This window comes from Drosophila virilis, chromosome 5 (genome assembly GCF_030788295.1).
Source record: "Drosophila virilis strain 15010-1051.87 chromosome 5, Dvir_AGI_RSII-ME, whole genome shotgun sequence".
NCBI lineage: Eukaryota > Metazoa > Arthropoda > Insecta > Diptera > Drosophilidae > Drosophila > Drosophila virilis.
This window is the reverse complement of record NC_091547.1, coordinates 3,981,911-4,009,247: the sequence shown is the minus strand read 5'-3', so window position 1 is coordinate 4,009,247 and position 27,337 is coordinate 3,981,911. Positions and strand designations below refer to the sequence as shown.

The following is a 27,337-nucleotide window of genomic DNA, read 5'->3' as shown; positions in this document are numbered from 1 at the left end:
AGCTCGTACCTAGTCGTATACGCACTTTGTTCGTGGTTGGTCGTTGTTGCTGTCGCTCGTCGCAGCGCCGTGTTCGCCCGGTTCGTCTCGAGTCTCGATTCACGATTTACGATACACGTTTTTTATTGCCCCGTTTCACTGGTGGAGATTCTCTTTCTGATTCTGTTTTTGATATCGTGCCCGTCGCGTTTGCCGTCGCGCAAATTGCAAAAAAATTGCATAGATTGTTGTTTGCCGGATTGATTGTTCAGTGTCTCCCTTGTCTTGGAGTGTGTGCATTTTATTCCTGAATGCCAATTAAATGCGGGCAACGCGAAAAAAAGGCATTCAAATACAAATTGTTACAAGTGGTGTCATCAAAAGCAACAGCAACATCAGCAACAACAGCAACAACAACAACTACAACAACAACAGCAACATCATAATCAACAACAACAACAACAACAACAACAACAAAAGCAACATCATTATTATTATGATTAAAAGTTGACCCAATTGCGAGTGCAACAGTTCTCGAGTGCAAACCCAAATACAACAAAAGGAAAGAAAATATTTTATTCCAAAAGTGTCTTCGCCACAAATGCTCTAAAAGGATTTACGCGCCCAACTAAATAACAATTAATACTCTATAAACTTATTTAATGTGCAGTTAAAACTCAAGCACACACACACACACGTACACACACGCACACACACATCAATATCACACCTTTACACACACACACACACACACACACACACAGGCAGCTGCATTTGTTGTCTTTTGCATTGATTTCCTGCGCGCGCGTTCCGAAGAAAAGCCGTCAAAATTCTTGATAAAGTGGCCTCAATAGGCGCCAACACGCTCAATTTTACGGACCTAGGGAGCCCCTACGAGGGGCCTCCCAGCACCCCACAATCGGGCATGGATGCGCCGGACGCACCGCATACGCCCAAATATATGGACGGCGGCAGCACCGTGCCCGTCAGCGCCAGCATCACGCCCGGCGTCAATATACCCGGCAAATCAGCGTTTGTCGAGCTGCAGCAGCATGCCGCCGCCGGGTAAGTGAACGTACCACATACATGCCACATGCCGCATGCCACAAACCCCAAGCATCAAAGTGCATTCATTGTTTGCCTATCAGCGCCACAGAATCAACCGACAAATATGTCAAAAGTGCTTGCACGAAGGACAAACACAACGCTCTGATGCAACTGACAAGCTGCATGACTGACTGACTGACGGACTGACGGACTGACTGACAACTGCCTGCCCCGTTCAGTTTTAGCCTGCAACTCGTAAGCGCTTTGTTATCAACTCGGCGTCATCAGCTCTTAATTTAACACACCCAAAAAAAATTGACTTTAGGGCGTTAACCATATCTTTATTGGACTTTAATTTGCTCCCAATTGTATTGGTCCCTGCTCCTATCTAGGGCTGATATGCAAAGTAATAATTTATTTCTCAGTTATAGATACATATTAATAGATGTTATAGAAAACTAATATCATAAGAGCTTGAGCTAAATAAGCAATACAATTTGTTGAAGAGCATGATATGAACATCATCAAAGAGTACTTGAAGATTAGCAAAAGCTTTTAAATAAATATTTGTGAAGTTGTATCTGTTAGCAGATCAAGATATATCTAGCGAAAAAATATCATAAGAAAATTATTTGTATTTCTGTTTGATAATATTAAAGCTGAGTCTTAGATGAAGATTTGAAACCTTCAGATTAGATAAAGATTGCCTTAGACTAGATACAAAAGAGTTCCACTTTATTTATGCCTGTCCAAAAGAGTTAGTTTTAGCCTTGACTGTCAAGTTTGATATTAAAACCAAAACTAAATGAAAAAAGAACAAGTTTGAGACAGTAAATAAAATTAAGTAGGACTCTAAGTATTTCTTGTTTCTTTTTTGATGTTTCAAAAATAAAAGTGGAACTGATTCAATATTCCATGCATAATTTTCTGAACTGAGCTGAGAATTCAATATACAATATATCGTTTTTTGGGTTCATTTAAATAATTGAATGGGACGTAAATCTTTCAAGTACCTATTATAAGAAATCAGATACTTCCTTGTTGGCTTCAGTTTCGAACGACTTTCAATTTGTAGTTCAAATGTGGATTATCATATAAAATAAGTTACCATATATATTGACAGATTCATATTAATATATTCAATATTTGTATGTGTAGCATTCAAGTGCAACTTATTAGATCTAATAAATGAATCGATTCATATTATTATATTAGAAATATATGTTTAGTAATCAAGTCAAACTTGTAAGATCTACTTAAATTACCGATCCATTAATATGGATAGTATTTGAAATATATGTCCAGCAATCATGTCAAATTTATTGAATAATACAAGAACCATATGAATAAATTTCAAATATTCGCCCAACATTCAAGTCAAACTTATTGGATCCACTCAAATGACAGATCCATTAATATGGATAATATGCGAAATATATGCCAGGAAATCAAGTCAAACTTATTGGAACTATAGAAAATATATGCCTGGCAATCAAGTCAAACTTATTGGATAATGTAATGCCATTCAAAATATCAAGTCATACTTATTGAATCTAGTTAAACGAATGATCCATATTAATATATTTAAAATATATGTCTAGTAATAAAGTCAAACATGGACAGCTGTCAATGCATTTACTTTTATCTGAAGTATAAAATCTTCGGTTCAGTTTACCGCTGGCTATTTGGCGAGTTTTATCAGATTGCAAAACAACATATTTTTTAACATGAGGATAAATTTTATCAGCTGATCAAAACAGCTATCAGTTTATATGTACGACATGTACTTGCCCTTACTACATTATTTTACTTTATTTATTTAACTTTTTTGTTTCTTGATTAAAGAAGTCACTTGATGTAGTTGTTGCATGTATGCCAAATGGTACTTAAATGTATCGGGGCAACTTTTCCGGATTTATTTTATGCTGGTGCACACAAGTTGGCCCCATTGGGCATTGGGCTCCCCGATTTGCCTGCGGCAATGGCAACGGAAGCCAAAAATAAATTCAATTAAGTGCAGTTTAGTAAAGTTCGCTTTAACTTGATATATGTATGCATATATATTTGTGAAGAACTGTAGGGGTGCGTTAACATTCGTAGAGCACTGTACATATTAGTTATGCTAGTTGCGAGTGTTTCCCTGCCTCTGTGTAAATTGTTTTTTGCAACGCACGATTCGATTTTTCATTATGTGTACATATTTCATTGCATTTTGTGGTTTGCGTTTTGTCAATTTTTATTGTTGTTTTTTTTTTTTTTTTATAATATTTTTTCGTGGTGCGTGTGGAACTGCCAAGTGGTTACTTGGCTCGTCGGTTGGTTGCCCAGTTGCCATATTGCGGAGTTGAGTTGCGGTTTCGCTTTGCCAGTTGTCAGTTGTTTCCGTTTCCGTGTTGCCTTTGCCCTACCAACCTGCCGCCCTCCGCTATCCACGCACCGCACCACGCCTTATTGAATATTTCATAGCTTATTATTGGGCAATCGGTTAGAAATGTTCCAACTCTTTGGAAAGCCCTGGGAAACTGTTCAACTGTTTCGATTGTTTCGACTGTTTCGACTCACTTTAAGGCACCCGGCTAAAGAAGTGTTAACAAAATATTTACTAGCTGCATGCTCTCTGCCGCCTCTGGGCCCGAAACAATTTTTATTGATTTTCTTTTAGCCATATCAAGTTTAGGGCTTTAACTAAATAAAGTCATGGCAAAAGTTGTTGTTGTTATTGTTGTTGTTTTTGTTGTGAGAAATAAAGTTTCGTTTCGACGCTTTGTGCATTAAACATGATATTTCTAGTGGAACTGAGGTTTTATTTTAGGTACGCTGGCATTTCGTACACGTTGTACAGCACTGAAAATGTGCACACAAAACACGCAAACTTCGCCCGGCTCAGGTTCGATATAGTTTTCCATGCATTTGTTGTACTCTGACCTGAACTGGCGTGCCAAAAGGCCAACAATGAATATGCCATGAGCCACAAATGGGCAAATAGTGAAAACTTTTACCTTTCCGCCTTTCAGCTCTGATTTCATATATATATAGATATATATAGATATATATTTTTTTTCTGATTTGTCTTTGCAGTTACGGCGGCATACGCAGCACCTATCAGCATTTTGGTCCGCAGGGCGGCCAGGATTCGGGCTTCCCGAGTCCGCGCAGCGCCCTTGGCTATCCATTCCCGCCCATGCATCAGAATTCCTACTCCGGCTATCATTTAGGCAGCTATGCGCCGCCCTGCGCCAGTCCACCCAAGGATGGTAAGTACCCAAAAAAAAAAAAGAAACAACTTATTTAATGCTCCCCCCTTTTTGCCACAATTGTTCGGCTGCGCACATCATTTAACGTTGATCAGCAGCTGTGGAGAGATCTTGAGCTCAGGCATTGCCTTTGGCCTCAACTCAAGCTCTTTAAATTCGCACTTTTTGGCGACACTTGAACTCGAGTGGGCAACGCTCGCTCAAGCGCTTTTGTTGTCGTCCAAAATGGGCTTGACTTTGACATTTGCAAACAAGAAATACCCTACGTTCAATAACACCACCATCTTATTTAATAATAATCAGGCAGTTGCTACTTCAAATCAAATATTCCAAGAAGAGAGCAGCACACTTTCAATTGGAAAATTTTTGTAAAACCTGAGCTTAGCTTAAATAATTCTAGATATAAAAAACCAACTGCATCAGCTTTAAGCAGCATATGTTTATTTTTTTTTTTTTACTTTATTATTATATAAAAGACTTTATTGTGCCCAAACGGGTCTCATTAAATTTCATGGTCCATTAGGCTTAATTTTAATTATTTTCCGCACCTGCTTTGTTTTTATGGAGCTCTCATATTGTTTTTATATAGCAACATATTTGCCATGTAGTTGAAAATTTAGGTTTGCAGCAAAACTAAAAGTTAAATTTTTGATAGAAGATTTTTTGAGCAAGGCCGCAAAGTTCCTTTTGAAGCAAGCCGGAGTTTCAATTGAACTGTCACAACTTATACCAATTAAAATTTGTCTCAAAATAAGCAAAATAAAACAAATATTAAAAAAGGAAACTATTGAGCACTAGAACAAGTTACTTAACTTGGGGCCCCAATTCAACAAATTTTTGAGCAGAGAACAAATCTAGCCCGCGATTTCTTCTTTGAAAATATCCAAGGGCTTGCAATATTTTCAGCAGAGCGGGCAATTGTTTTATTAAAATTTAAATTGTTTTATTAAATGTTTTAAAAATATTTGCCAATTAGAAAATAGATATGCAAAGTTAGTTTGAAGGAAACGTGTACAAAGACAATATATATGAATATATGTGTGCACAGTTAACTTCTGATAGAGTTCAATATAGAGTATATATAGTGTATATATATGTATAGATAGAAGATATGTTTTATGTACATTTTTATTGTGATATTCACAGTGACTGGCATAATTGCGCGCTTGACTGTGACATTTTGTTTAACTATTCGCATTTTGTTAAACAATTTAGTTGTGTTCGTTGGTTTTTTGTTTCGTTTTGCGTTTCGGTTGAGCAGTTTTGTTCGTAAGTGAAAAGCAATTCATTTGCCTATATTCATTTATCTATATATATAGTTCTCTGGATTGCCCTGCAGCTTGACATTTTGTCACACATTTATCGCGCATACGCCGCATTGGCCGGGGCGACAATTAACCTTGTCTGTTGTCTACGGCTCAATTGAATTCCGTCAACAGCTGATCGCTAGCCAAAAAGTTTTGCGCGCCAAAAATGTTTAAATACAAATGCTAAATATACGCCTAATAATAAATGGCCCACTGGCACACACACACACACACCAACACACCAACACACACATGCAGCTGTTTGTGTAATTATAATTGCCGTAATTACGCTTTCGTTTGGCGTAATTAATTACACCATTCTTTGCTGTTGCTGCCAACGGCTGCGGCCAGCGACATGTGCAGCAGCGATCCAATAGCTGCGACTCACACACACACACACGCACGCACACACACGCACCAGGGACCTGGTGTCAGTCTGACTAATGGCCCATGTGGCACGTCGTCTGTTGGGTGGTCACCAAAAATATATATATATACATATATATGCATATGTCCATCTCGCTCGCACGCAGCCATTTTGTCATTATAGCGGGCAGCACGTGCTGCGGCGCCAATATTTTCGACTCACACACTCAGGTAAGGGTAACGTTTACCTTATATAGGCGCTTAATAATAGTCGCTCGAATATTTGTGCTTTTTTTGTGTGTGTGGCAACAATTAGCAATTGCAGTTGAACCTGGACAGCGAGTGCTTTGAACTTTTGCTTTTGTTTATGCCGCAATTGTTAATTAAACTTAATTGCGGCAACAGTTTTACAAGTTACTTAGCGTTCGATTTGGCACTGCCCAAAATGCGAGTTGCTCTCCATTTGGTCGCCCGTTGCGACTCGCTGTCTGTCTGTTTGTTATGCATTCCAGCTCGGAGCTCATAAATATGCATTAGCTTTAAGTTATGCACAGTCCGTACACACACACACACACAACAAATCGTAGTCGTTGCCATAATTCTTAGGCCTAATTATAAATTCATCATCGAGCCCTTTTACAGCGCATAAATGTCTTCGTTTTTGCTGATTTTATGTTTCTTTGTGGCGCTCGCAAAATATGCACTCCTCATACGTTTCGTTTCGTTTCGTTTCGTTTTCTTTGCAGACTTTTCAATCTCAGACAAATGCGAGGACTCCGGCCTACGCGTCAATGGCAAGGGCAAGAAAATGCGCAAGCCACGCACCATTTACAGTTCACTGCAGCTCCAGCAACTGAATCGACGTTTCCAACGCACCCAATATCTGGCACTGCCCGAACGTGCCGAGCTGGCGGCGAGTTTGGGCCTCACGCAGACGCAGGTGAGTCCTCTGCACAATATATATATGTATAAATATATACATAGATAAATTAAGTATAATGAAATGTTAGTTAATAAGGGGCGAAGACTTTTCAGCAGCAGTGCTTGCGCGCTTTGATTTATTTTCTTGCTTGCAATTCTCAACCAGTTAAAGCTTTGAAGACGCCTAAAGCTTCGATTCCAGCGACTGTTGCAGCAGCAGACTTTTTGTCAATTTGAGGTTTTATCAATATGATATATTCACAAAATATATAGTTTTTGAGCTTAGCTATTATAGTCTTAAGCTGAGAAGAATATTCTTTTTCTAAAACTCTTTCTAATGCCAATCCCTAAATGATATTCCCAAATGCAATACTCAACCTAAGCGAGTTTCTACTTACATTTAGAATGATTTCGATTTAATTAAAGTATATACATTCTTTTTATGAGAATTTTACTATTAAGCCTGCAGCCGATTTCTTGTTCCTATAATAAAGTGTAACTAAAATTGATTTATGCCCAAAACTCAATGCTTAAATATTTTTAAATATTTTTAAATATTTAAGAAACAAATGCACCTAAAATCTCTTATCATTTCAACTACATTTCTTTTGCTCTTTCTTCAAAAGAGTTATAAGAAGTATTTAAACTTAGAGCTTCGGCTCAGTCGAGCAGCTATCTATGTAATAACCTGAAAGCTATACGCTGCAATATGGCAAAAAGGGAACTTTCATGAGATATGCAAACATTACTGGTCTCGGGGGTCCTCTATGCGCCAACTCAACTCCCTGGCGACAGTGTCCTGCCCCTGGGCAGAAACAAAAAAAAAAAACCGAGTGCAGCAGCTAAATGCATTTCAAATTGAATTGTTGACATGCCGCTAATGTTGACTGACAAACGAGCCAAGGCAGTCGCAAGTAGCAACAACAACAACAACAACAACGCCCACGCCTGTGACCCACACACACACACACCCATACAGTATCTATGCATGCATTTAGATGTAGATACATAGATACATAGATGCACATATACATGGTTACAAGCCGGCAGACGGGGCACTAACGACTGTGTTTAATATCATAATGTATGTGCGCTCTTCCCCTTGTTGTTGTTGTTGTTGTTGCCTTTTCACTCATTTTGCACGTGTGTCAATGTCAACTTTTGTATGACGACTCAGCAAAAACAACAAAAAAAAAAAAACAGCAACAACAGCGACGAGTATCTTTTAAATGCACGCGCTACTGCCCACGACTAAAAGAGAGAAAGATACAAAAAACAAAAAAAATAAAAACAGAAAAAAAATAATTGTTGTGAAAAGGCAAAAACAAGGCCTGCCTCTGCCATTGTGGCTGGCTTGGGCGACACCCACCCAGTTTTCAGTTCAAGTTCCCGTCCACAGTGCGCGATTCCCGTCCCGAGTCTCCACGTCAAACTGTGCCGCATTGTTTTTCCACAAAAACTTTTCCACATCAACAGCAAAAATAGTTGCAAAAATAAATATAAAAAAAAAAAATAAAAAAATAGCAACAAAATTGTAACAAAAAGGAAAACAAGTAGATGTGAATGAGTCTCGTTTTTGAGAAATTTATTGATAGTGGGCGTGGGCTTCCTAATTGAATTAGTGTGCCACAAAAGTTCACGCACACAGACTGGGCACATTGTAACTCAGCTCAAATGAAACTTGTAAAACAAGTTGAAGACCCTGTTGTGTATGTGTGTGTGTGTGTGTGTGTGTGTGTTGCGTGGGTGTTGCTCAGCCGCAAGTTGTTTATCAAGATAGTTATTTGAATACGGCTGCGTTGCAGACACAAGTCTCGGCGTCTTCGGCGTCTGAGGCGGGGCGTGCCACACGGCGGCTGTGTAATAAATTCTTGTGCCAGGCCAAAAGCAGTTTACTTAGTCACCCCATAAACGCTGATTTACAATAGGGCTCAAATGCACACATACATATATACATATATATATAGAGAGAGATATAGGGGCCTAGACGCGGGCGCCATAAAATGTGGCGGGCCCAGCCGAGCCAGGTTTTTGGCCGAGCAGCTGTCAATCGATGTCCGCATTGTCAGCGCATGCAGCTTTTTCGAGCTTGGCCAAAAAACAGCTAACTAAACAAACAGCCACGCCCACTGCTGTATATTGCAGTCAGTCAGTTAGTCAGTCAGCCGCAGGCTGCGACACAATCAATTTGCCTTTATCTGGCTGACCCTGCGGCATTTGCTGCACTATGCAAGAGGGGTTAAACACAAATTTAATTTATGACTGCAACAGAGGGTGTGCAGCAAAAAAAAAAAAAAAATGCAGAAGAAACTAACTGTTTCTTTGAGCAAAGTCCTGGCCGGGCCAGGTCCTGGCACTGTGTGTGGCCGGCCGGGATAACTTTCGCTTTCGGCGGCGCGTGTTAATTAAAACCGCCCTCGCAGTTAAGTTCAGTTCGGCAGCCGCAGCGGAAGTTTTTTATTGATTTGCCAGCCATATAGCTATATAGCTTAGCCATAGCTAAGTTTTGTAATTGTTATTGTTGTTGTCCAAAGCCACGCCAATGTTTGACCCGTGCAAACAAACCATTGTGCTTTGCCTCAAGATTTATGCGTTACACAAACAACAACTGCATTGGCCACTCGAGCCCCAGCGCCAGCCCCATGTCTTAATGGCCTTCAGCGGGCAACGCCGGACAAGTTGGCCAAGTTAAAGCTTTTAGAGGTTTCTTTCTTAGCTATATACTAGCGTAGATTAATATGGTTTTGTCATGAACCAGGTAACGTTCAGCAAGGAATCGTTATTTTGAGCTGCACTCGAGTACAAGGGCCAACTTTTGTCAGCCTATCTCTGTGAACTGGGTTAACAGCTTGATATTGTACTGAAACTAGGCATAGCTAGAGCTTTTAGCTGGGTTTATGTATATATCAAGCAGCTAGCTCGATCGCAGCACTATAACTTTCAGCTGTCATGGTCATTATTTGGGAAATATGAAGTTTTTATATGAAACAAGTTTTAAGTATTTGTGGACAGATTCTAGATTTGCAGCGCTGATGTTTGCATACTATAAATTTAATAATTTAATTTAATTTTAAATAATTTTTCATTTAATTTTGCTCAAGATCTGACTGCCATATAACAATATTCAATACCCTAGAGCAGAGCATTAAAACTTCGTTAGCTTGCAGCTGGTTTTTCACTCCTGCCTTATTTTTGTTGTTGTTGTCGTTGTTTTGTGTTTTTTGTTTTTTGGGGCGTGTTGTACAATTTGTTGTTCTTAAAGTTTTGCATGTCGAATACACGTATTCGCATTTCACAAAATGCAGGCAGGCAACGTTCAGCTGAGAGCTGGCAGCTCGCAGCTCTCGAGTCACGGCTGACACTGACAGCTCGTCGTCCGGCCTAGCCTCAATCTGGCGACACGTTCTAACACCTGCTAATGAAAAATGCAACAGCAATGGGCAATAGCTATAGATATTGCCGTATATAAAACTGTACGATACAAAACTGTGGCAAATTAAGCTTTTGTTTTTGTATTTGCCGCTGTTTTTTATAGCTGCTGGTTTTTTATTTTTATTTTCATTTTTTTTTTTTTTTCATGCTGGCTGCAAAATATAATTATGGTAATTTCATTATTATTATTTTTTGCGTCTTCTGCTGCTGCAAAGACTATATATAAAACTTGTTTCTGCTGTCGGCCGTCAGCTGCCTTCCCAGCCCCTTAGCCCCCTACTCCCCTTCGCACTCTAGTCGGATCTTTCACTTGGCTTTAAGTACGCGCACTTGTAGTTTGATTTTGAAAGTGCATCCGGTGGCGGCTGGATGCCAGATCGATATGCCACTATATGCCTATATACAAACGCATATCTATACATATATTTATATATATACATGTGTGTGTTCCTGTGTTTGCAAATCGCTTTCGCTTTGATTCAGTTTCAATTAGAGCTAAATGCTGGCTACTGTTTTCATGTTTTCTTGGCTTACACCGCCAGCCGGCTAATTGAATAATTACATAGAACGTTGGCAGCTGATCGCCAATGCTTCAATATCAAAAAAAGCACCCAAAAACACACACACACACACACACATAAAACTCTCAAGCTCGAAAAACTCAAACTCGAAGCTGACAGCGCGAGACAAACGCAAACACTCCAAAAATAATAATGTATACAACAAAAAATCTGTGAAAAAAGCCGAAATTAAACAGCGCTGCTGTCCGTGCGAACCGCTCAACAAGCTGATCTGGAAACGCAAAGGAGAACCTTTTAAACTGCGTGTTTATGAGCTCATATCGGCACATTTTGATCTGGTTGTGCCTGCTCCCACAATAACAACACGTTGGCAAAAAGAGGCCCCGGCTGGAAAGGGCGCAACGGCTGGCAAAGATTTTGTAGGAGGCCACGCTGACTCGAAAACAAAGGATTTTGAGGATTTTGGCAGCAACATCAAGTTTATGTTTAGCAGATGAACTGCCAAAACGGCGCTTGTGAGCACTAAAAAAGATTCCAGACTCCGCGCAAAATGTTCGCACGATAAATAAAAATAATAAATATATTGATAGAGTTAGTAAAGAAAGGCAGTATAAGGCGAGCTTTCGCTGAAACTTATTTAATAAAAATTTTTGTAAAATAATTGTGATTCAAAAAGTGAGCATAATTAAGTTTACAGGGTCAGCAAAAGAAATAATAACAAATAATAGAAATACAAATAATAAAAAAACAGCATTGGAAATAATAGAATAAAAAAAGATATAATAAAACTAATAATACAAATAAATATAACAATAATAAAAATAAATATTTTAAATACATCAGCCACAATAATAAAAAAACAAATATTTATTATAAAATTAATAATGATAGCAATAATAAAGATTAAATAAAGTCTTAATAATGCAAATAAAATTTGTGAAATAATAAAAAATTAAAGAACATTTCAATCATTTTATAAAAGGACAAATTTTTGGTATATGTGTGTGCATGTAGTTATCTATGTATGTGTAGCTTTTTCTTGGCCTTAAAATTAGCTTTAATTGAATATGAAGGATTATTTCTGAGGAACTCTTATCACTGAAAGGCTGTGCTAACATTTTGTGGCTGGTTTGTTCAGCTGCCCTGGCCTGTCTGCAAAAATCAACAACGCCTGCTGTGCGTGTGTGTGTGCGAGTGTGTGTATGTGTGTGTGAGAGTGTGTGTGTGTTGGCTGCTGCACGCAGACGTAGACACATCGCCCACGGTGCACACCTTCGCAGCAGCCTTTGTTGCGCTTGTTGCTGTTGTTGCTGCTGGCAGCGATAAGTCTGCTCCACCCCTAGCCCCAAAAGAGCGCTGGCACTGATATACAGCAAAGGTCATGGACTTGAAAAAAAGCGAAAAGCACACACACACACGCACACGCACAGACCAAAAGTTTCCGTGGAATTCCAAAGAAACTTTTACAAACATATTTGCAGGCATTAAAATAAAAATTAAAATTAATTTGCACAGCAACCGCATTGCGTTTAGTTTTATTAACTAAACTAAATGTGTGGCAAAAAAAAAAAACTAGCACAACTTGATTTAAATAATACAAGTGTCGAGTTAGTATCAGCGGCTAACTTGGAGCGACAGCAACGAAAAAAAAGAAAAAAAAACTAAAATGAAAATGAAAAACTGGCTGACCGCATTTAAATGCTCAGGCAACGAACGTGACGGCAGCAGCAGCAGACACAGCAGCAACAGCAACAACAGCAGCAGCAACAACAACAGCAGCAGCAACAACAACAATGGCAACAACACATCGTATATCAGTGATTGCCTGATTTACGCGCGCAATGTCAATTAAATTATGCCACATAATACAATGTAACTCAACAACAACAGCAACAACAACAATAACATGTCTTAATCACACGCACATTGCAACAGCAACAACAACACCAGCAACAACTTTGAGTGACCCACCAGCAGCAGTTGCTGATCGTCGTCGCCTCCCTATGTCGAAATTTTGCACCGTGCGTTCGCGTAACAGGAACTTTGAATTAAGTTTGATCAGCGCAGTTGCTGTTGTTGTTGCTGTTGTTGTTGCTGTTGCTGTTGCTACTGATGCTGGTACTAGTACCTACAGCAACAACAGCAACAAGAGCAACAACAACAAACAAGTTGCCATTAACAATGATGCATTGCCCCGAACCGGAGCGACTCAGTGTCTCAGCTCCAGCCGGGCAACAGACGCGGACAAACTAGCGGGTCGGGACGAAGCGGGGCGGGGCACTTGGGCAATTGCTCACACTCGCGGGCTCAGCTCGTTGGCAGAGTGTCGCCTCATCTCTCAATCATCTGGCCCGATCGCCATCGAGTGACAAGTGACCGCATTTGCATTTGAGCGAGCGCATCTAATGCATAGTAAAAGTATCTGCGGCTCATACAGATACAAATGTATCTTGCGCATAGTAAAAGTACAGATACATAAATGTATCTTGCGCCGAGCGTGATATATAATTTGATTATATAGCCAACATTTGTGTATTGTTTTACGTGCTGTTTGTGCAATCTTGATGCGGCTTGACATCATTTTGGGCAATCAAAAACAAAATAGAAAAAATAAAGACAAATGTGTGCCAATGGTTGTTGATTTAAATATACGAGAAGTTCTTTCCCGAGCAGTTCTCGAAACTGATTCGTTTCGGTTTAGTTCTTCAGCGGAAGCTCTTTGAAAGGTTCCATAACGAATTTGTGTTTTTTGGAAAGCTCTTCGAACTAATTCATTTCGATTGATTCCATAACGAATTTCAATTATGGGCAAAGGTATACCTCTTGTCGCTAGAAACGATGCTCCTGAACTAATCCACATGTGATCTCCCTTCCACATCGCAATAGAGACCTCTTCTTCCAGCTACTCTTCAAATCATATCAATTTTGCATCGCATATATTTTCATGCCTGACTGCGTCTATTTGTCGCATTTCAATGTTTCCTCTCACTTTTGTTGCCTCTAATTGTGTCTTGACTCCTTGCGGGATTTACCTGCTTCGCTTATAACAGGTTGTATCTATCCAGTCGGGCCGACTTCTGCTGCTTCTGCTGCAGCAACTCATCAACTTGTGGCTATCTATATCGGCAGCATCTATCTTAATAGCAATAGAAAGCAAGTTGGGCTCCTTTTCCTCTTAGTTTTATTTTATTTTTTTAATTTTTTTTACTTATTAAGTTTTCTGTGTTACAATCGCCTGTAACATCCTGTCCTGGCGTCCGACAGGCGCAGCCACTTCCTATTAGTTGGCCCAGCTGTGGCCCAAGAGATTTTGCAGCTTGTTGAAAGCAAGTTTCGCATTTCATTCACAATATACTTTACAATATTCACAATGCACCAAACTGGTCAGCGGCTCAGCGGTGCAGCCTCATCAAATGTGGACAGCTGTGGTGCAGGAAATTACAAAATACAAAAAGTGTGGAAAAAAACCGGGCGACAGTTTTAAGCGTTGAAGCCTGCTCAGCCTCTGGCTCCAATATGGCTAAGTGAGAGTATTCAAATAAATAAAATTTTATGTTTATTGCGCATAGCACAAATGCCGCCGAGTGAGCAAGAAAGAGAGGAAGACAGAGAGAGAGAGAGGGAGCCAGGCAGACGACGGCGTCTATCTGGCTGGCAATAGATCTTAGCTTAGACTTGGGCATGGCTCAAAGTATTGACAAATAAAACGTGGCGGTTGCGTTAAAGGCAGTTGGCTTAATTACGCACATATTTGTTGACACAAACACGCACACACACACACACATACACACACACACTACAGACTGTGCCCTCAAGGATGCGTGCCCGTCCGTGTCTTTGTGTCTGTGTTTACAGCTCAAGATTTCAGTTACGCGATAATCACAATAATTATTATTTTATTATGAAAAGAGAAACAAAAAAAAAAATCAACTTTATGACGACGAGGCATTGACGGCACAAAACCAACTTGGCAACACCCCGCCCAGGCTCGAGCTCGAGCTGGAGCCCGGTTCTGGCTTGTGATGTATTTTTAATCGATGCGTTGAGATTTGCGCGCTGTGGCCTCTGGCTGTGGGTGGGTGCACCACAAGGCAGCGCATCAGGCTGGAGTAGGAGTGCGGGGGAGTGAGGATGAGTCAGCGCGAGCTCATGTTATAATTGGTTCTCAAATTTGCGAATCTGTCTCGTGCAATAGTTGGCAATACGAAGCGGCTGCAACCCTTAGGAAAACCCTTAAACCCCTTCAGCCTGACCCAACTCCTGCTGTTGCCTTGGCCTTGTAAATGCGATGCCAATTAAACTGCTCGAATATCTGCTCGTTGTTCTTGTCATGGGGCCATGTACTTTGACACCCCAATTAATGTTGCTTTTTATTATATATTTTATTTTTTGAGGGGTTTCTCGATGCGAGATGCGCGCACTGAAAATCTTTAGAGACAGCAACAACAACAACAACAGCAAATGACAACAATAGCAGACAACTTTTAACGCTTGGTTAATTTTGTACATTTTTCCACTCTTTTGTTTGTTTTCTGTACTTTTTTTTTTGTAGTTTTCCGTGTGCTGTTTTTCCATTATCATGATCGCTGTTTTGTGATATCCGTTTGTGCTGTGTGAAAATGCATAGAAAAAAGTCAACAACAACAACAACAACAACAACGAAAACGAAAACCTTAAACCTTAAAACGACAAATAATAGTTAGCTGGCCATGATTTCATTTGGCTTCGTGAAAAAAAAAAATATTTAAATTACGACTAAACAAAACAAAACACAGCAAATTTTATATAAAATATGGGGTATACCAGCCTAACGCCCTTCAATAATTCTTATTCTTGTCAAGCTGTTTAGAGGGTAACCTTTCTTCTACTATGCTCACTATTTGAATAAACATTTATAAACCTCAATGTTTTGTGCTTTTTGTCCGTTTCACTTAATTCGTTCACCTGTTTGACATAGTATGAATTGTTTTAGTTATTTAATAGTATATATATATATATATATATATTTGTCTTCTCCCAGCCCCGGGCCCGTTCCAATTTAGTGGAGTCGGTGTGCGACGGCCTGGAAAATGTTTCAAGTGCATTTTTATGAGCGCTCTTTAATTTTGTGGCTATGCAACGCCGCAAAAGAATTTGTGCGAGCAGCAATTTAAATAGCGGTAATTAAAGTTGTGGTTAAATAATTGACTAAGTGCAGAGCAGCAGCTATTTAATAAGGGGGAAAATATGGACGAAGAACTTCTAACTATACAAACAAAACGTGCTCCGCTATTCACATATAGCAAGAAGTTCGAAGATTTCAAACTATCTGGACAGCAGTAACAGATCTTGCAATATACATATATATATATATATATGGTCGGTATAGAGTTGAGCGATGATCTATTATTGAATATAGATTTCTGAAAAAAATTTCCTATCGCAACATCCGAGCAAAGTACAGGGTACATTTCCGTGCAACTCAACGTTCTCCAATTTACGTCTTTGCAAGCGGCGCATTGTTACATTTCCAGCTTGAGTTGGGCTTCCCAGAATATAAATCTCACAAACTTTCGTATATATAGTATACAATAACGAATAGATACATCAGTATCGACACGTGATCGAGTATATTAATCAGATACAACAAGTATGCGGGTATTTCTTTCAATGGAATCGCATTAATATTAAACAGACAGCTTGGCTTTAAGTGTTTCCCAAAACAGCAACAGCTGCGTCTTAAGCGCTGGCCACCAAAAAAAAAAAAAATAGTAAAAAATATATATATATTTTTGTTAGATTGTCAGTTAGTTGCGTTTCGCCCCTACCCCTCCCCTCCACCATGACATAAGCAGCAAGTTGCGAGCTGAAATGTACTTTTAGCTGGTTCGACTGTCACCTGCTGCAGGCAGCGAAGCCGAAACTAAATTAAATATGACTAATATTTTGCAGTGACTGTAGCACACATACACACACATGCACACACATGCACGCTGAGATAACAAAAACAACAATAAGCAGAGACAGAAAGCACAACAACAACAACAACAACAACGTTGACTAAGTAAAACTTAAATGCGCGTCGCGCTCTCGAGTTTTGTTCGACAAAATTTTTTATTATTTTTGCTGTTGTTATTGTTTTTGTTGTTGTGCGCGTTCCGCCCCGTCACGCCCTCCTCACAAGCCAGCAGCGACGCGACGTCAACTTGGAACTGCAGCAGCAACTGCTCCGCAGCCCCCCCTCCCTGCTGCTGCTGCTGTTGCTGCTGTATCTGCTTAGAATCTCACCTTGACAATTGTTGATCAAATGTTGCCGCCAATTTATTGTTGAAAAATTTTTGAGTTAGCTGCTGCTGCCGCTGCTGCTGCTGCTGTTTTTCATCATAATTTTTGAGCAGTTGTTGTTGCTGCTGTTGATGGATTACAAAAGCACAACTGCAACACTGACTCAGTTTTAGTTGCTGGCTACAAATTAGAATTACAAAATTTCAAGGCCTTGCAGGTGAATCAAAAGCGAATGAGAATTCGAATTCGCTGCTAGCGTCGCAGTCGCTGCCGCAGTCGCAGTCGCTGCCGCAGTCACAGTCGTATTTGTATTCGTTTACCTATTCGCAATTCACATTGCATGCTGCTGTTGTACAATTTTCAATAGTTCACAGACAAAACTGTGACTGGAGCGTACATGGGAACAGTTTCCGGATTTGACAACAATGTTGCACAACAGAAAAAAATACGGCCTTAAGAATGGCAACGGATACGCATCATCCGTTGGGCTGTGAACAGTTGAGAGATTTGTCGCAGTAGCAACTGTTGCTCCCGCAGCTGTTGCCGTTGCACCCGCAGCTGTTTAATTGTTTCTGCGTATGCGGCCAGGAATGGCAAAAGGCGCATTTCTATGTGCCTATAAAGCACTAATTGAGTTAGTAAAATGCTCGATTTGTCGCTAGAAATTCTCTAACTTGGTCAATTGGCATGCGGCTGACTTGTTGGCCACTTCGCTGGAATACACAGCCCAAAATGCAACACGAGCTGTGACCAGAACGAGGGCTGGCTCCTGGGGCAAACGTCTAACAACTTTATCAACGTATTGTATATTAACGTATTAATATAAATGGGCCGTGTTCAATCGAAACTTGCTGAAAGTATCTGAATGCGTGTATCTTTCTCCTGTCACATTTTATGGCTCGCTTCAAGTACGTGACTGAAAGCCAACAGCAGCAGCAGCAGCAGCAGCCGAAGCTGGTGAAATGCTCATGCGTGGCAGCGATTAAGCAATCACCGTAGCAACAGCAACAGCAACAGCAGCAGCAACAGCAGCAACAGCAGCAACAGCATCATGTGCCTATATAGAAATTAGATCAATATCTTTATTTATTTATAAATTGTTTTACGTGGCTGCCTCCAAGGAGTGCGCTCATTTCTCATTAAGCGCAACGCCGGCAACAACCAGCAGCAGCAACAGCAACTGCGGCAACATCAACTTGTTAATTGTTGTTGCTGTGTTAGAGACGTTATATAAACTGGCCGCTGACTGTTGCACAGTCCGCTCCGGCCTTGCCTAATTGCATATTTATTGTTTATTAAGCAGTGTTTCCCGCGGGGCAAGCTCATAACTTGCCACTGGCTGCTGTTGCTGCTGCTGCTGCTGCTGCTGCTGCTATTGCGTCTCATTCACTTTTACGCATTGCCTATATATGCATAAATTAATGAAGCGCGCGCCATTCATTGCACTGCGTCTAGTTGCTCATTGATAAAGATCAATGGCATAGCCGAGACAACGTCACACAACACCCGGGGGAGCACAGCACCGTAGTCGGAGATCGTAGTCTAGGCCAAAATGGTCAACTTGTCGCATACTTTGCATGGCCGCGGCCTGAGCTTCACTGAGCAACACTCGGCAGCACAATTCCAGCCACGTGCGTGGCCAAGCCGGGCTCCGTTTGAGGTCAACTAGCTGCAATCTCCGGCCAAGCTCGGCAAACATGCCCGCCGGCCACGTGTTTCAACTTTGAACGTGGCTGCGGCTGCTGCTGATAATGTTGCTGCTGCTGCTGTTGAGGCACGGGCTGCCATCGATTTGCTTTCAATTTGTTTGGAAGCGGCTGGCCAGGCGGTGTTAACTTGCGTTCATTTGCCGTGCTCCAAAGGCTAAGATGCTGCTGCTGCGGCCTCTGCTGCTGCTGCTGCTGCTGTTGCGTTGCCGCCTGGCCTTGAAGCCTTTGAGCGTTTTTTGTTGAAACTGTTGCCGTTGCTTTCTACTTTATTTTTTTTCTGATTTTTTCTTTTTGGGTTTTCTTGTTTTTCGGCGCTTTTGGCATGCACATGGGGTAGGCGTTGCCCAAAACAGCCCGCAACGATTTTATTTGGAAATCACTTTTGTTGCACCTACCCAGACCCAGGCCCAGGCCCAGGCCCAAAGTTCCAGTCCAGGGCCAGAGCGCTGTTGCTGTGGCGCGCCATCTCGCTGATGTGTATTAGTGTCTGCTTTTTCGGATTTTTTCTCTTTTAGTTAACGTTAAGCAGCCGCTGTTAACAAGCGGCTGGGCAAACGAAAGACTTAGGCAACGAACTTGAAATAAAAAAAAAAAACTACCTTTCGCCTTGACTGTAGAACGTTTGCATGCGGCCTTTAATGAGCTATATAGCTGAGGCTGAATACTGAAGACCGCGTTCGACTGTACAGCATGTGCGTGACACTTGACTCTAGGGCATGGCACATGGCTCCACCGAACGACAGAGCAAGACAGAGAGAGAGAGAGAGAGAGAGCGCGAGACAGAGAGAGGGAGGGGCAGAGTTAGAGACGTGTGCTTTTCAAAAGAAAACTTTTTTTCTCTTTGCCGCGACATGGCATTGTGTTCATTATTATTTATATATATTTTTTTCGTTTTCGTTTTTTTTTTTTTTTTTTTGAAATTGTTGTAGTACATTTTAAAGTCATTGCCTGCCCTGCGGCGCAACGGCAACAGTTGCTGCCGCTGTTGCTGGCTGCATATAAAATTATAAACAAATTTTGCCGTTGCCAGCACGTAAAACAACAACATGAGCAGCAGCAGCAGACAATCGCATGCAATGTAAAAATTTTCCAACAATGAAAAGGCAGCAACAACAGCAACAACAACACCAACAGCAACAGCCAGCAAAATAATAACAATAATAAAATGAAAATGCTACGGCCGGCAAGTTGCGTAATCCGTCAACCATGGCAGTCAAAAGAGCAACGCAGCGAGAAAAGCTAAAACAACAACAGCAGCAACAACATCTACTCACAATCTCAGCTTAGACTCTTGTGTCTTTGGCAGTGGGTGGGGCTGCAGCTAGTTGTGGTTTCTCTTGCACGCAACAATTGTGTAGCCCAAAGACAACATGCAAAGCGACAACAGCAGCAGCAGCTGACAGAAGAGCAACTGTTGCTGCTGCTGTCGGCAATCGCGAATTTGCAATCTATTTCTTAAACATTAAATAATAAATGCGTTTTGTTTTTGCGTTTATTTGGCTTTTACTTTTTTGTTTTTGCGCTAGATAAAAATCTTTGCCGCGTTTTATGAATGATCGCCAGCAAGTGGCCGCTCAACCCCTTCCAACATCTCCCCCTCAACTGCCACCCCCCTCCCCCCCCTGCCACTGCTGTCAGTGCCAAAAAGCACTTGTTGCGCCAGCTTCAACTTGTTATTGTTGTTGCTGCTGTTGCTGCTGCCCGTCGCCGGCTGTTGACGAACAACTTTAGCGACAAGATCATAAATCAAAATTTTATTTCATTTCGCGCTGCCTCTCGCTCACTCCCCCTCACTCCATCTCACGCTCTCTCTCTCTCTCTGTCTCTCTCCGTGTTGCGCACATTTAAATTTTTATGATTTTAGCTTTTTTATTTTTGCTTCTTTTGCGCATAAATTAAAAATTGCCGCTGCGCTGGCGATTGCAGCGCGATTAAAATAGATTGCCCGTTGGCCGCCGACTGGCGACCGGCGATGGAGGATGACGTCGCTGCCTAAGCACGTCGCCATCAAATACCCACTGACTAACTGACTAACTGTCTTAGTGGCTGACTACCTGGCTACCTGGCTACCAGTGTTGAGCGCAGCTGGCGCGTGCTTGTGTTGTTGGAAGGAAAGTTTATGGCCGTTAGCTTGTCATAAAAACAAAAAGCTGAAAAGGAAAACAAAAGCCGAGATCAGCGAGTGAGCGACGCAAAATTCAAATGATGCCAAAATGAAAGTGAACACGGTGCGTATGCGCAATCTGAAGCTCAGGAAATTATCAATGGATCAGCAGCTGCTGCCGTGGCAATTGCTGCTGCTGCTGCTGTTGCTTCTGCTGCTGTCAATTTGGCTGCTTCGCAGGGGCCGCATTTGAATGTGCCATTAATCAGGCTAAACAAAATGTTTACAAAATGTAACAGCAGGCGGGCTGGCAAAATGCGGCAAGAGCTAATTCAAAGAGCCGCCAGCAGCGGGCCGGCAAGTAAAATGGTTTTAATGTTGGCCGCTTTTGCAAATTCGCGCACCAAAAATGTGCTGCAAATATGTTAAAATCTTGTTGCATGGAATTTATGAATGAAAAGCCAAGAGCCACAGCAACAAAAAGCCAACTTATTGTTGCCAACATAACAAGCAACAAGCTGAGAACAATGCGGGAAAAACACACCAGGCAGCCCAGATTGTTGCTGCCGCTGCTGTTGCTGCTGGCCATAAATTTGTGAACAGCAACAGCAAGAGCCAAGTGCAACGCTCGAGAAGAAACAAAATTGCATATTTTGCAGACAACATTTGCAGCTGGAAAATGCAACAACAACAACAACAGCAACCGTCGCAATTGCTTTTGTTATATATTTTTGGGGGGCGTTGTTGTTGTCATTAGACGGGCGCAGCGCTGCTGTCTCGTCTATTTACTTTTAGACAACGGAGCAGCAGCAGCAGCAGCAGCAGCAGCAGCTAATAAAGTGGTAACTTCCTTGGAGCTGCATTATTTATGGCCAGCGAGCGCGGTCTGGGCCCTTAGCCGGGGCGTGGCATTGCCATAATTTATCATAGAAAAGGCAAAAGTGATGGGGACTGTTGTCAGTTTCTAAAGAAACTGAAAACGGTTTCTTTTTTGGCTTATTTTGCAGTGTTTTTTTTTTTGTTGCTCCCACACAAATCATGCAAAAAGCACACACACCGCCACGGCCAGGCGAATATGTTTGGTTTGTTCAATAATCAATTGCGTTATCTTTTCCCACGTTTTAAATGCTCAACTGTCAAATGAATTAAATGCCCAGCCGCCAGGCGATTTGAATTAAGACCAAAAATAAAAAAAAAAAACGCACTTTGGCTAAGTCCAACAGAAACCAGTTTCAGCTGCGCGCACACACAGGTGCGCAAAGCTCTGATATGCAACAGCAGCAACAACTGCAACAACAACAACAACAACAATTGCAACAACAACTGTTACAGCTTGACTATTAGAAAGCCTGGACATTTGGCCGCTGTGGCGCATCTGTTGGCTGTCGACTGGCCATCAATTGTGGTTCTGCCACGCATAAATTATATGGCCAAGTGACATATTGCGGAAGTGATCAACCAACAAGATGTAGCAGAAGAAGAAGCAGCACCAGCAACAGTAGAAGTGTTGCCATATGACTATGAGCACGCTACAAAGTGGGTTAAAAGGATAATGCCAAAGACTTAACAGCCAGAGCCAACGCAGACTTTCGTTGAATTAGCCGAAGAGCTGAATACCCTTGCGTATGGGAAATTCGCTGAGCGAGCAACAATTATGTTCTAAATGATTTAGTGGGCAGATCTTAATTATATATCACTTATCTGGCGGATGTTTTTAATATATACATTATATATGTATAGAATATTTTATCAGCTGTCTCTAGCTTGAATAAATAAGCTGTAGAACATTTAGACACATAAATGAATAAACATGTTGTGTTTCCAGCAATAAAGAATATTTCCTTTAAAAAAGTGTCACTTCAATGTGTCTCGCTGTTCTTGACCATATAATACTTAATATACCCTCTTTGGCTGAAGGGTATAAGCAAAAGTCTGGCTAAGAAGACAGATCTGTCGGTTGCTGTGGCTGCTGCTTCAAGTGACACAGTGACATGCTAATTTCTCGTTTCAGTTTTTTCTTCTTCTTCTGCTTCTTCTTCTTCTTTTCGCCGTTGTTTGCCATATTTGTCCATATGAAAGTGGTACAAATTGATGCCACAGAAGCCAATGGAGCTGCAGATGTGGACGACGAGTACCTCATTGCCATGACATAAGGCTGATTGACATTTGACAGACTGTCCGTCCGTCTAGCTGTCCGGGCCTGTCAGACAGTCTGTCCGACTACACTTTTACTCTCGTGCGTGGTTTCTACTCTTATTTTTTGTTTTTTGCATACATATTCGAGTGGGGCACAACTCTCTAGAGTTTTGGTAAAGTGTTCTTCAGGAAATATGCCAAATATTTGGGTGCGATCATATTTTCCGGGCAATTGCCGATTTTAGTTTGTGTTATATAATTTGTGTTAAAACACTTTTTCTCAAGCTGTCAAAACATATTTCAAATGCAAATCCGACACTTGAGCAGCCGTTGGACAAGTCAATTTGAAAGTTTATCATTTTATATATTATGAAAATTATTCATTTTATTAATATGTGGCGCTCTCTCGCTTTCTGTCTATGCTTTTATTTGTTGTTATTTCAAAATGTATTTGGTATATTTTGGAAAAGCTTTTCGACAATATTTTATCATCGAGCTCATATTTTGCGCTTGGTTTCTCTTGCGTAACCGCTGACAAAAACTGTGGCGGCAACAACAAAAACAAAACAAGTACTAAGAAAATAATATTAAATATTAAAAGCTGCTATAAATGGTGTCTTAAGCATCTAATGTATATAGAGAGCTATATATTCGTAGATCAAGGCAAGAATTAGCTAAACGATGCTCGTGAGCAGCTCAATTGAAGCGCTTCACTTGCCCCCGCTCCCAATTCGATATCGTGTGCCGCTTGATTGCGCATTCGATCGACATGAAAATAAAAATGAAAATCAACAATGAACAGACACAAATTTTTTTGGCTACCGTTGCCGCCCAGTGCCAACGTCGTCAATGTCAACGATCCGACAGCGCGCGGCGACAATCCAACAATCCGACGAACCGGCAATCTGGTGATCCGTCGATCCGGCAATCCGGCGATCCGAGCGATTAGCGCACATGTCTGGCCATAGTCAATACCGGCAGTTATCGCTTAATTGAATCAACTGCCGGCGGAATGCACATAAAAATCAAGCCCAGTCGCAGGCGCAGGCCCAGAGTCAAGCTCCAAACATTGCCAAAAGTCTTTTTATGGGGCGACATAAAACGCAGCCAGTGAAATTCGCTGGCAAAAGCCACATCAAAATGGGCAGCAAAACGGCTGTAAAAAGTTGAGCATCTCAAAAAGTAGCAGACTGACAGATACCCTATGTCCAAAAACTTCTGGCAAGCTTAGCTTAAATAGAAATGTAGAGAATGTGTAACTGGCAGATACCAAGTCTGAAGATTCTTTGCTGCTGTTGCTGTTATTTCTGCTGTTCTTTACATACTAACACAAACGTTAAGCATGCCCTGTTCCTGTTTACAGGGTATATAAAGAGTTAAACAAAGAGAAAAGAGCGCATGCTACGCTACAAAAATTCAGCCAACCGCGAAGAACGACCTTGAACAAGTCGGCTATAGATAAATATATGTATTGGAATACGGCCATATACACATACATATATGAAAATATATAGATATACAGCTACAATGTACGTCAGGTCTATGTGAAAGATTGCAAACTGTAGATACAGTTAAAAGCGCGCATAAATAGCATTAGATACAGATACGCGCTGCCGTTTTGTATCTATATTTATACATACACTTCAGTCAGAGCCGGAGCCAGAGATTGAGCTGCTGCGGCAAATGCTGCCGTTGGCTTTCAAAAGTGAAGTGCGCACAGCTCAGCGCACAATTAGTTCTACACAACAACAGCAACAGCAACAACAAGAGATACACGTCTCGACTCGCTGCGATTCGAAAATGAAAATTGAAAGTAACTGTGAGATACATTTTTGGCTCATTTGCTGTCGCTTCAAGTGTGTGTGTGTGTGTGTGTGTGTGTGCGATTTTTTTTTAATCGTCTCTGATGACGAAATTAAACTCATGAATATACTCAAGACTCATAATCACACTCACACTCGCACTCACACTCACACTCAGACTCTTAGCTGCTGACAAGATTTTTCTGCTGGTGTCACACGCTGCCAAAATGTGTTTCTGTTTTCTGTTCCTGCTGTTGGATGCATTTTAGCTGCCAGCTGCTTTTCACAAGCGTTCACTTTTAATTTCATATGAAAAGCTGTTTGAAAAGCCGTCGCCGCAACAACAAAAATAAAAAAAGTACAAAAATAAATAAAACTGTAACTAACTTAGTCAATAGATCAATCGATTTACAATCGATTCTCTTTTGAATGTTAATCGCTGCGATGCTGGGCTATTACTTAATTAAAGCCGGGTCTGCGCTTTTTATAGCCAAACAGACAACTTAATTTCTATTTACGGTAATTCACAACACAAACTGAAACTCATGCTGACTTGTTGACGGCCTAGAAATTGCGTCACAAGTGCTTAGAATATCTGTACATCAAAATAGATTGTATGCAAATACATATGTATATATATATACATATATGTATATGCATGTTTTTCGTTTATTTATGGCTTGTCCTTTGCGTTTTGCAGGTGAAAATCTGGTTCCAGAATCGTCGCTCCAAGTACAAAAAGATGATGAAGGCCGCTCAGGGTCCGGGCACCAACAGCGGCATGCCTTTGGGCGGCGGTGGACCCAATCCTGGTCAGCATAGTCCTAATCAAATGCACAGCGGTAAGTGCACAGCACAACACAAGGCTTTATTTATATATATATATACGATAATAGTACTCATAGAGCACACATATCCCTTCTCTTTTGGTCTTCGAACAGGCGGTAATAACGGCGGTGGCTCAAATAGCGGCTCACCCTCACATTATCTACCTCCCGGACATAGTCCAACGCCATCAAGTACGCCTGTGTCTGAGTTATCACCCGGTAAGTGCTTACATCTAGATCTATATGTATAACCTAAATGACTGACTGATTGACCGACTAACTAATTGACTGACTGTCAAACTGACAGACAGACGAACACAGAGCACAGCTTGTTTTATTTTGCCACTTGCAAGGGTGAAATATTAGTGGAAATCGATTTCTGCTAAGCAACTAGAACTTAGTAATTGCCACTGTTAAGACGCTTCGCCTATAATTTTTCCATTATCGGTCTTATCTAACTCGCAGAGTTCCCACCAACGGGTCTTAGTCCGCCAACGCAAGCGCCATGGGACCAGAAACCGCATTGGATCGATCATAAGCCACCGCCGCAAATGACACCGCAGCCACCTCATCCAGCGGCGCCGCATCCGCAAACGCATCACCACAATCCGCCACCTCAAATGGGCGGTTATGTGCCGCAGTATTGGTATCAGCCCGAGACGAATCCTTCATTACTAACGTGAGTACGCAGCCCAAGGCCGAAACCAACTACAGCCAAAATATTGTCGCCGCCTGCTAAATGACCAAAAAATTTTCTTTGCTTTCTTCTTGTGCTTCTTCATTTTCCTTGCAGCGTGTGGCCGGCGGTTTAACAGCACCCGAATCAGCTGCACCCGCCGCCAACCCCCGCCGCCGCCGCCGCCGCTGCTGCCTGGCCACAGACTGCGGCAGCGCAGTGCTACGAGGCAAGGCCCTGCGCCGAACTGAATCTGCACCACAATGCCCATTCCCATCCCCATCTTCATCATCATCAGCATCAGCATCATCATACACACAATGATGCGGTTTTTGTGGGCGAGGGCGACGGGATTGCGACGGGCCAGTGAATGTGACCCAAAACAAAACAAAACAAAACAAAAAAACACAAAACAAAAACAAAAATATATATACATAAACAAATCTTAGCCAATAATTGATTATTGATTGAGCATTGATTGATGAGTATATAAGAACATTGTAAAATATTAAATAATTTTGTATATTTAAATTTTAAAATGTGAATGAGTCGTTTTAAAGTAAGTCTCTCTAAGAAATAAGAATAACAATTAAAGCTATAACAACAAATTAAAATAATAAAAAAAAAAACATTCCTCAATATAATTTTATGCAAGTATAAAACGTGTCCTTCACATTGTTTCTATATATATATATACATATATATATATATACTTTTTTTATGTAAACTATAGCAAATTGCATATTGTATAAATATGAACAATAAAAAAAACAAACAAAAAAAAAAACACAAAAAAAACAATTAAAAAAGAAATCAGCTGTTGATCTTAAGCCCTTTTTTGTAGAGCCCAGCAAACGCAAAGGTATAATTTGTTTTTGTTTAGTTTTTTTAACCGCTAAAAACAAAAACAAACACAAAAAAAAAAAGAATCAGTAAAAATCAGATCTCAACGGAATATTTTGCATATAATTTTTTATAATGAACTCTCAAAT

The 27,337-nt window shown here is 40.9% G+C and overlaps 1 protein-coding gene across 2 annotated transcripts; it reads left to right on the top strand.

Moving 5' to 3' along the window:
- Positions 1 to 27,337, top strand: Dll (homeotic protein distal-less). 2 transcript variants are annotated; one of them, XM_002048839.4, is made up of 7 exons: positions 1 to 1,044; positions 4,105 to 4,280; positions 6,700 to 6,893; positions 25,543 to 25,684; positions 25,784 to 25,888; positions 26,135 to 26,348; positions 26,463 to 27,337. In XM_002048839.4, exons 1-7 carry the CDS (start codon positions 905 to 907, stop codon positions 26,479 to 26,481), a joined length of 990 nt encoding a protein of 329 aa, XP_002048875.1. In that variant the 5' UTR covers positions 1 to 904; the 3' UTR covers positions 26,482 to 27,337. The 2 variants fall into 2 exon arrangements, with proteins under 2 accessions (XP_002048875.1, XP_015029602.1); XM_015174116.3 differs by lacking the exon at positions 26,463 to 27,337 and having other exon boundaries at positions 25,543 to 25,888; positions 26,135 to 26,352.

Coding starts and splice junctions, on each gene's coding strand:
- Dll (XM_015174116.3), top strand. CDS start 905: ATGGATGCGCCGGACGCACCGCATACGCCCAAATATATGGACGGCGGC. Junction 4,281..6,699: donor CGCCAGTCCACCCAAGGATG/GTAAGTACCCAA, acceptor TTTTCTTTGCAG/ACTTTTCAATCTCAGACAAA. Junction 25,889..26,134: donor TGTGTCTGAGTTATCACCCG/GTAAGTGCTTAC, acceptor TCTAACTCGCAG/AGTTCCCACCAACGGGTCTT.